General features: G+C 43.3%; 1 protein-coding gene across 1 annotated transcript in view; it reads left to right on the top strand.

Moving 5' to 3' along the window:
* The first annotated feature begins 298 nt into the window (after nt 1-298).
* ATP6V1C2 (ATPase, H+ transporting, lysosomal 42kDa, V1 subunit C2) overlaps nt 299-9516 on the top strand; it is a 57487-nt gene continuing 48269 nt past the window's right edge. Inside the window, exons 1-2 of the mRNA XM_008572130.1 lie at nt 299-427; nt 9014-9201. Of these exons, the coding sequence (XP_008570352.1) occupies nt 299-427; nt 9014-9201 (317 nt within the window). The remainder of the gene's footprint in view (nt 428-9013; nt 9202-9516) is intronic.

Raw genomic sequence — 9516 nt, 5'->3', positions numbered from 1 at the left:
GCTCCTAAAGGCCAGTCGGAACCAAGGAGGGACTGAGGGGCTTTGGAGTCTTGTGAAGACCTCAGGGCTTCCCCGGTGAGATAAGCACATTGCTCTGTGCAAATGGGTGTCCTTGGAGCTCTAGAATCTGAACTGAAAGGTCAGTGAAGCAAGGAATGGGAAAAGAGTGACCGATCCTAGAGCAGATTAATTCGGAGGGAAGGGAGTGGTGAAGAGGTACAGCTATGTGACATGTCTCTCGTCCTGTTTCTGTTTGTGTTGGTTCCGGGCAGTAACTGGATTAGAGAAGACCGCAAGCATGTCGGAGTTTTGGTTAATTTCTGCCCCTGGCGATAAGGAAAATTTACAAGCTCTGGAGAGAATGAATACTGTAACCTCCAAGTCCAACCTCTCTTACAATACCAAATTTGCTATTCCTGACTTCAAGGTAAAATTCCTGGGGAGGAGGAAGGAGGTGATGGGTTGGTGAGGGAGGGCAGGGGCGGGGAGGGAGACGGAGATGGCTGCCCCAAGAAGAAAATAAGGGCAAAGGCGGGAATGCTGAGAGCAATCCTGAGGTTGAGGGTGGACGGGGGAGCTGTTGGTCTCAATGGGACTTCACACCATAGCCCCCAATTAATTGTAGTACCTGTGGACATGGAGCCACAGAAGAGAATGAACAGGGGGAGAAGGTTGTGGGTAGCAGCGTTCAATGCTTCAAAAAGTGGGAAGGGCATTGTACACACTCATGAGTGTCCTCAGGTTCTTCCTGCTTTGTCTGTGACATCTAAGAAGACTGATATAGTTTAGATGTGCAGGCTTGGAGGGCTACAGCCTTGATTGTACTCTTGACCTGGGGGCAGGGGAGGAGATCCAGATCCCTCTGGTTCTTTTTTTTTTTTTTTTTTTTAAAAAAGGATGACCAGTAAGGGGATCTTAACCCTTGGCTTAGTGTTATCAGCACCACGCTCAGCCAGTGAGCGATCCTGCCATCCCTATATAGGACCCGAACCCGTGGCCTTGGTGTTATCAGCACCACACTCTCCCAAGTGAGCCACGGGCTGGCCCTAGGATCCCTCTGGTTCTGCTGGAGGGGACAGAACTAGTGACGATTGGGCAAGTGGCAGAAGGAGGTTTGGGTAGTGCACAAGCGTCAGAGGGCTCTGGTGGTGGAGAGCAGAATTAAAATGAAACAAACATTAAAGAGGAGCAAGATGGGTATGGTCCTTTGACTTTAAGAAGAGTGGACTTTTTGTGGTGCTTAAGACTGCAGGTTTCTGAGAAGAAGATGAGGAAGCTAAAGCATGCTTCCAGACCATGCAGGTGTAAATGCATTGTGGGTGCTGGGGAGATGGCCCTTTGAGCCCAGTGTCCACTGTCCTAGAAAACTTTTAAACTTCAGTTTTAAACTTCAGTTTGCCCCTCTGCCAAAATAGCTGCACCGTTAGCTACTCCATTTAGGAGTAGGTGATGCTACTCCGTTTGCTAGCATTTACCGAGCAATGTGCTGGTAGCCATGTACTTTAAAGCATCATCTGGAAGCTTCACAACTCCCACCTACTAGATCGGGGCAGGCTGAGAGAGGCTCAGTAACTACTTGAGGGTTGTTGAGCTGCTAAGTGGCTGCCAAGAGTTCTGCAGCCATATCTTGCCACCTTTGAAAGCCTGCTACTGTTTGTCCTGGGTCAGACACTGTGAGGTTAGTCAATTCAGCATCCCCTCATCATTTACCGCGTGGAGACACTGTGCTAGACTCCGGAGGGTACAAAGAAAAAAGACATGGTCCCTGCCTGCCAAAAGTTGCTTACAATTAAATTGCTTGAAAAGAAGCAGCTTCGCTCAGTAGAGAGGCTCAGGCTTCATCATTTCCTAATTACTTTGTAATGTTGGATTGGTGGTGTTACACAATTCTGTGAAAAAACTTTTAAATGCAATTTTGGACACTAATAATTTCCACTTTAAGAAACAGTTCATAAGTAATCTGAAAGAAAAGGATCTCCACGAATGATGGGGTGGAAGGAAAAGCTGCCCGTTCCCCAGCAAGATCATCATTCATACCAGCAAAAAATAGCGGGAGGGATTGTTGGACTATCTTGGAGAAGAAAGGCTCTTAGAAATAACTCAACTTGGGGCCGGCCCGGTGGCGCACTGCTACAGTGCGCCGCTTGGGAGCGTGGTGGCGCTCCTGCCGAGGGTTCGGATCCCACATACAGACCGGTTCCTGCTCACTGGCTGAGCGAGGTGTGGGAGCAACACCAAGGGTTGTGATCTCGTTGCCGGTCCAGGTCCGGTACGGGCGCGACACTGAGGGTTGCAATCCGTTGCCGGACACGTCCTCTTTCCTGTTTCCTAGACTCCCCATTTCCACCCCCGCCTTTTTTTAAAAAGATGACCGATAAGGGGATCTTAACCCTTGACTTGGTGTTGTCAGCACCACGCTCACCCAGTGAGCTCACCGGCCATCCCTATATAGGGATCGAACCGGTGACCTTGGTGTTATCAGCACCGCACTCTCCCAAGTGAGCCACGGGCCGGCCCTCATTTCCTCCCTTTTAAGGCAATTTTATTACAAGTCTAGGTGAGTCTTCCAGAGATAGTCAATACATGGGCAAGTAAATACGAATATAGTCTTAAAAATAATTTTATACAAACGATAGCATATATTTTGCATCTTGGTTTTTTCATTTAATAGCGTATCTTAGACATAGTTTCATTTCAGTCCACAATGCAGGTTCTTTTTACTGGCTGTATTACCTTCAATAGGTGTACTTTTCTTTACTGGAATTTCCCTATTGTTGGACATTTAAGTATTTAAGTTTTCCAGTCTTTTGCTGTTAGAAACAGTGCCGTCATGACTGTCCTTTTCGTATTTCTGTGTGCATGTGTAGGAGTGGAGTAATTAAAAGTGGGAGTACTGGGTCAGGGAGTGCATGCAAGTGCAGTTTTACAGATGGGTCCAATCGCCCTTCCAAGAAGTTGTTCCCGTTCACACTCCCACCAAGAGTGTATGAGACTATTGTAGTCTTAAAAATCACATTAGAAAAAATGATTACAAATCTGGTGTATAATCACTGGAAAACATTTATAGATTATAGAATAGCATGAAAAAGAAAATACAGATCACCCATAATTATGCCATCCAAAGGTAACTGCTGTTATACTGTATTTGCAGTATGTACATACAGTTTTTTCAACACATAAACATTGTTTGTGTGTACATATAGTAGTAAAAGTAAAACCACATTACACATATTTTGTAACTTTCCCTTCATGTTTTGAACTTTTGATCTCATCATTAACTACTCTACTATTCCAGTGTAATATAATGCCTAATAGATTTGCTATTTATTAGGTAGTTTTCAAATAATAATCCCTTGTCTTGTTGCAGATGAAAATCTGTTGTTCAATAGGTGTTTTCACTTGCTTAAAATAAAAAAACAACAACAACCCTGTACTGGCCAGTTGCCAAGATAAATAAAATAAATAAATAAAAATAAAATAAAATAAAATAAAATAAAATAAAATAATAAAATAAAATTAATTAAATTAAATTAAATAAATTAAATTAAATTAAAAAGTCCCTATGAAGTAGACAAGGATATGGTCCTCCTCTGTACATATACAGAACTGTATTGCTAGGACTCAGGCCCAGAGCCTCTGGCTGCCTCCTTACCATGGCTTCAGATTTTCAGGGCCTGTGGACGTGTGCTCTTTTTCTTCTTGGTGGAATGGAAATATGGCTGCTGCTACTGTCTTTTCTAATGGATTTGTATGGAAAATGTATAATTTAGGAGTTCTAGTGAACATGCTTTGAGTATTTCTAATCTGCAGATTGGTGCCATGGGCTAAAAATTGAGTTTTCTGTGTCCCGTTGCTATTCACCTACCAGTTGCCTAAGAGTAATAGGAATCCATTGTTAGTAATATTTCACCACACGTGGGATACTGGACTGACACACATATAGGCGGTCCTAGTCACCAAGTAGTTTGCAGCTCAGTCTTTGAAAAAGAAAATTAATCTTTGGCTTTCTCTTCTGTAAAATTGGGTGACAGTGACCAGCTCTGCTTTCAGGGAAGAAGGAAGGGGAGTAAAATCATGTTAAATCAAGTATTATCAAATCTCAAGGCCTGTCCTGTGAAAAGTTGACATCCAAGAAAAAGTGTCTTGATCTCTAAATATCGACTCCTTCCCTAGTCTGCTCTGCACCACAGGGAGGTCTCACTGGCCTTGTACAACTTACCGTCTGGCTGAGAAGACAGATATTAAATAGTCAAATCAAATAATCAGATAATCCCAAGCCTAAGAAAAGAGTCTGACAGATACCATCCAGTACAGCCCATTGCCCTGGGCAGCCCAGACAAACCACGGCATAAGCCTGTTCAGTCAGGTGCAGTAATGCTGGCTGAAGAAGTGTGACTTGTTCCCAGGTCGGCTGCAGAGGGGACAGCAATGCATCATTTTATTTTTCTAGCCCTGTCTTTGCTACCAGTTGTCTGCCCTAGTGCAAGCAAGCCCTTAACCTCTTTCTCATTCACCAAAGCCCCCTCTAGCTCTGAAATGTTGTGATCCTGGATTATTATTTTAACTTCTTAGCTTTTTTTCTGTTTGTTTGCTTTTTGTTTTTGTTTATCAGTAAACATTAGTGTTTGTTCTGTACATATTTGTTGTTCAGGTTGCTTGTGATGGTAGCGTTGCATATGTTTAAGAAAAAATGTGGAATTGTGTGTGCAAGCAAGGTTATGGCTATAGTTGTGAAACAGAACCTATATGAATTAAAGTATTTTTTAAAAAACAGGGACTAGTTTGGTAAGAATCAAAATCAGTGTGAATTGTTCCCATTTTTCCTGTGGGTAAGTATTCTCAAGAGCCTTCCTATCAGGGGAAAAAGAAAAATGGTGTGGTGTAAGCACCCCCAAATTCTTATTTCTAGCTTCTATCCAGTCCACGGGTCAGGGTATCTTGTCTTAGGAGTTAGTGCTGGAGATTGGGGTAAAAAAGTGGGATATACTCATAAATATGGAGACCTGTTTCAGCTCTTTGAAATGTCCTCACTGATTGTTTGAAAAGTACTCCAGTGTTATTAGATAAATAAGTGTGCTCTGGGTCTGTAACCCAGGCAGCATGCGCCTGTCAGCTCTGCTCCTGTCCAGGAGAACAGAGAAGGGACAGGAGTTTTCAAGGTGTATTGTTTCCATATCCTTTTATTATTTATTTACTGGGGCACCGGAGTGTTTTTCCATGTAGCTGGAAGGCAGCTTTTGCTTACAAGAGCTTTCCCTTTATTTTTTGATTTTTTTCCCCCATGCTACCTTTGTTAATGTACACTGTGTTTACACTGTAATTCATGCACATTTGAGAAACCAAATGATTTTATCTTTAACAAGCCGCACCCTCTTTTTTCAAATGTTTGAGTCCTTCACAGTATCTTAGCCTGTTTTGCAGTGCTGGTTGAAATACTGCATTTCGCAGGCGCTTGGGCACTCAGCTGACTGTACGTCATGGGTTTCTGTGGTACATTGTTGACTGTCACTTGCCCCTGAGTGCATTGCCTGTCTTGTAGGATAGCTGGTGGCTTTTTCTTTACCCACGTGGTTCCTTGCAGTTGACTGAGGGTTGACTGATCAAAGATTACATATCTGAGTGTGGACATCTGCTCGGTGATGCGAGATCCGGTTCTTGTAAGGGCATTCTAAAGAGAAGTGAAATAGAATTTCAAAGAAGTATCCAGATTTTTCTGTTAGTGCAGGAAGATCAGATTGAGATCATCTGTGCGACATTTCGTCGGTTTCAGTGAGCATACAGCAACGGAGTGCCTGTTGACTCTGTGTGCTTTCCAGATTCCTCAGAGCTGTGTGGCAGTCCCACTGTGTGTGTTTGATTTCCTGTCCTCCGTAATGGCTATTTCAAGCCTTTTCCACCCCTCATCCTCTCATTCACCCCCATTAACATCTCCTCTTTCTACCCAGCTCCCCCAGACTCTCTTCCCTGCACCCTCCAATCCCCGCTGCCTTCAGATCTGCTGATTTACCATCTTCTAACACAAACACGTGCTCCCTCCCCTTCTTCACAGCAGGTACCGCAGTAGACTTGACATTTTCTTTTTTTTAAAAGATGACCTGTAAGGGGATCTTAACCTTTGACTTGGTGTTGTCAGCACCGCGCTCACCCAGTGAGCTAACCGGTCGTCTCTATATAGGGATCCGAACCTGTGGCCTTGGTGTTATCAGCCCCACACTCTCCCAAGTGAGCCACAGGCTGGCTCCAAATATTTACAAATCTTGAAGACCTTATTTTGAGATATACCTACTGAGCACAGACTTTTTTTATAAGATGCATTCCAAGCATCTAGAGCAGACCCTGGCACATAGTTGGTGCACAATTCTTGTTGAGAATTTATTCAGGATTGCACTGAAATTAGGGGTATTAATGTTCTTGTAATTTTGTTTGTTTCCACGAACACCGTTCATCTTCCATTGACTTAATTCTTACTTGTTCCTCTAGTGGAGCATTAATGTTTTATTCTATAAAGGTCCTACACAGTTTTTTCCTAAGTATTTTATTTTTTGTTTTGTTGCTATTATAAGTGAGACCTTTTTTTCATTGCATTTTCTAAATGCTTATTGTTTGTACATAGGGATTTTCATGTATTAATTTTGTGACCAGCCAAGTTATTGAATTCCCTTATTATTTCTAATGGTTTTTCAGTTTATTTTCTAAGGGTTTCTAGGTATGTGATTATATTGTCTGCAAATAATAATTTTGCCCCCTTTGGCCTCATTTCTTTATCTTGCTTAATTGCGTAATCAAATATTCCAGAAGAATATTTTAATTTGTTAGTGATGGTAGTGGACATCTTAATCCTGTTCCTGACTTTAATTTGAATATTTCTAGTATCTTTCCATAATATGTCTTTTTAAAAAAATATATTTATTGAATCATAATTGATTATACATTTTTGGGGGGTCAATGTTGACATGTTGATCAAATCAATATTACTAGCATATGTATTATTACAAATCGTACTTATTCTTTATGCCCCTTATCCAGTCTCTCCTGTCTCCCTTCCCCCTCTCACCTCTGATAACCCTAGATTTCTTCTCTCCTTCTGAGAGAGTAATGGTTACTCTGTTGAATTGTTGCCTAGATTATCTGTCCAATGCTGAGAGAAGCGTGTTCAGGTCCCCCACTATTATCATAGAGCAGATGATTCTTCTGTCATTCTGGAACGGGCTTTGTGGAGAGAGACATCCTCCTCTTTACTTTGGTCTCTGCTGGTAACTCTCCTTGTATCAATGCACTCAAGTGGCAGGTGGACCATCTGCATGGTGGTCGTGGTCTCTAGCTGCTTTCATGGCAGCCATGGCTATTGTGGTGGCTGTGGTGGGACACCCACATGGAAGTGGTGTTTTTGGCATGCTCCTTGCCTGGTTGCGGGAGAGGGATTGGTCCCCGGATCCAAGCCTCAGGACCCTGGGTGGGCCCCCTGTTGTATATCATTTTGGCTCTTATTTTGAAATATATGTATTTTTTCTATATGTACATACTTATGATATAGTTCAATTTATAAATTAGGCACAGCAAGAGATTGACAACAATAACTAAAAATAAAACAGAATAATTATGACAGTATACTGAAATAAAAGTTATGTGCATGTGGTCTCTCTCTCAAAATATTTTATTGTACTTGGCTAGCCAGTTAGTTCAGTTGGTTAGAGCGTGGCCTTCTAGGACCAAGTTCAAAGATTTGGTTCCTTGTACTGGCCAGTTGCCAAACAAACAAACAAAATTTTGTTGTACTGTACTCATTGTTCTTGTGATTATGTGAGATGATGAAACGGCTTCTTGATGAGAAGAAGTGAAGTGAATGACATAGGCATTGTGACATAGCACTTAAAACTTATGAATTTTCAGAGTGTCTGGATTAAATAGTCTTCTGGAATATTAGCCTATGCCATTAAGCAAGATAAAGAAATGAGCCTGAAGGGGGCAAAATTATTATTTGCAGACAATATGATCATGTACCTAGATAAACAAACACGTGAATTGTTTGTTTCTGGAATTTTCCACTCAATGTTTTGGGCCGGTGGTTGACTGAAGGTAACTGAAACCACAGAAAGCGAAACCGTGAAAAATGTACACAATAAATATATACAAACAAGAAGGCCAGCCAGCAGGGGGGAAGGAATGTCAGCAGCCACATTAGGTGCTGCGTGCATGGGGTAAGGGCCAGCCTGAGGCAAAGGTAACTGAAACCACAGAAAGCGAAACCGTGAAAAATGTACACAATAAATATATACAAACAAGAAGGCCAGCCAGCAGGGAGGAAGGAATGTCAGCAGCCACATTAGGTGCTGCGTGCATGGGGTAAGGGCCAGCCTGAGGCAACATTGTGAAATCCATGAAATAATTCTTCGGAGGTTAAATTTAGTATAAAGGCACTTGCATCCCGGGCCCTGCCCAGGTCTCTCTGGGCCCCACGGCCCCACTATTCCCTGGATCTCAGCCCATTCATTTTTCCAGAGCACACTTTGCTGGTGCTCTTCCCAGCTCAAGCAACTGGCAGCCAGTTAGACTTTCCTTATTTTCAAGAGCTTAAGGGACAGACTGAAATGGTAATATTTAGACTTTTTTTTTGCATTGGCCTCATGTCCTAAGTCAATATTCTCAACAGACAGCTTACATTTGTGCAGTCTCTTTTCTATAGGGTCTTTCCCATCTCATCAAAGCCTCCTTGGGCCCAAGCACCTGGTGCTCAAGCAGACAGTCTGGCCATCACCTTCCTGTCTCACCCTCCATACCAGACACGGGTAGGAACCGAGTCCCGGGGACCCCACCTCCAAAACTGTCCTGTGTCCATCTTCTTAGCTCTGCACCTCCATCCAAACCACCTTTATTGCTTTCCTGTGTTTCTGCAGCAGACTCAGCCGTCTTCCTGTCTCCTGTTCATCCAGTCTCCACATGACAGCCAAAATGATCCTTTTAAAAACACGATATCACATGACTCTCTGGCTTGAAACCCTCCGTGGCTTTCTAGAGTCCTCGATATAAAATCCATACCCTTGACCCTGGCTTCCGGATCCCTGCTGATAGGGCCCAGGCTTCCTCCTTCGTGGCCCTCAAGCCCACTCCCCTCCAGCCAGCCCGGCTCCCTCCTGCCTTGGGTGTGCACAAAAACTCTTTCCTGAGCCCGGGAGGCCTCCCCCCGCCACCCACCCTTGCATGGTGAGCTCCTGGTCATCGCAGTCTCAGTTTAATTTGCACCTGCTCTGGTAGCCTTCTCCACGCTCCCAGCCAGCCTAGTTCCTCTAGGTCACCCTGTTTTAGTTCTCCGCGTTCCACATACGTCTTTAATACTTTTCTTGTTTGTCTGTTTTTGTCTGTCCCATCCTTTAGAATATAAGCCCCAGGAAAAGAGGGACTAGAACAGTGCCTGGCTCATAGCAGGTGCTGAGGAAATATTTGCTGGCCACATATCGAACACCTCACACGGGGGCCTCCACTTTTAGTGCCTGTGGAACTTTTAAAAAATGCAGGTCT

Source organism: Galeopterus variegatus, unplaced genomic scaffold (assembly GCF_000696425.1).
Source record: "Galeopterus variegatus unplaced genomic scaffold, G_variegatus-3.0.2 Scaffold755, whole genome shotgun sequence".
NCBI classification, from domain to species: Eukaryota; Metazoa; Chordata; class Mammalia; order Dermoptera; family Cynocephalidae; genus Galeopterus; species Galeopterus variegatus.
Note: the sequence above shows the minus strand (reverse complement) of the source record. Positions and strands in the feature narration are given on the sequence as shown.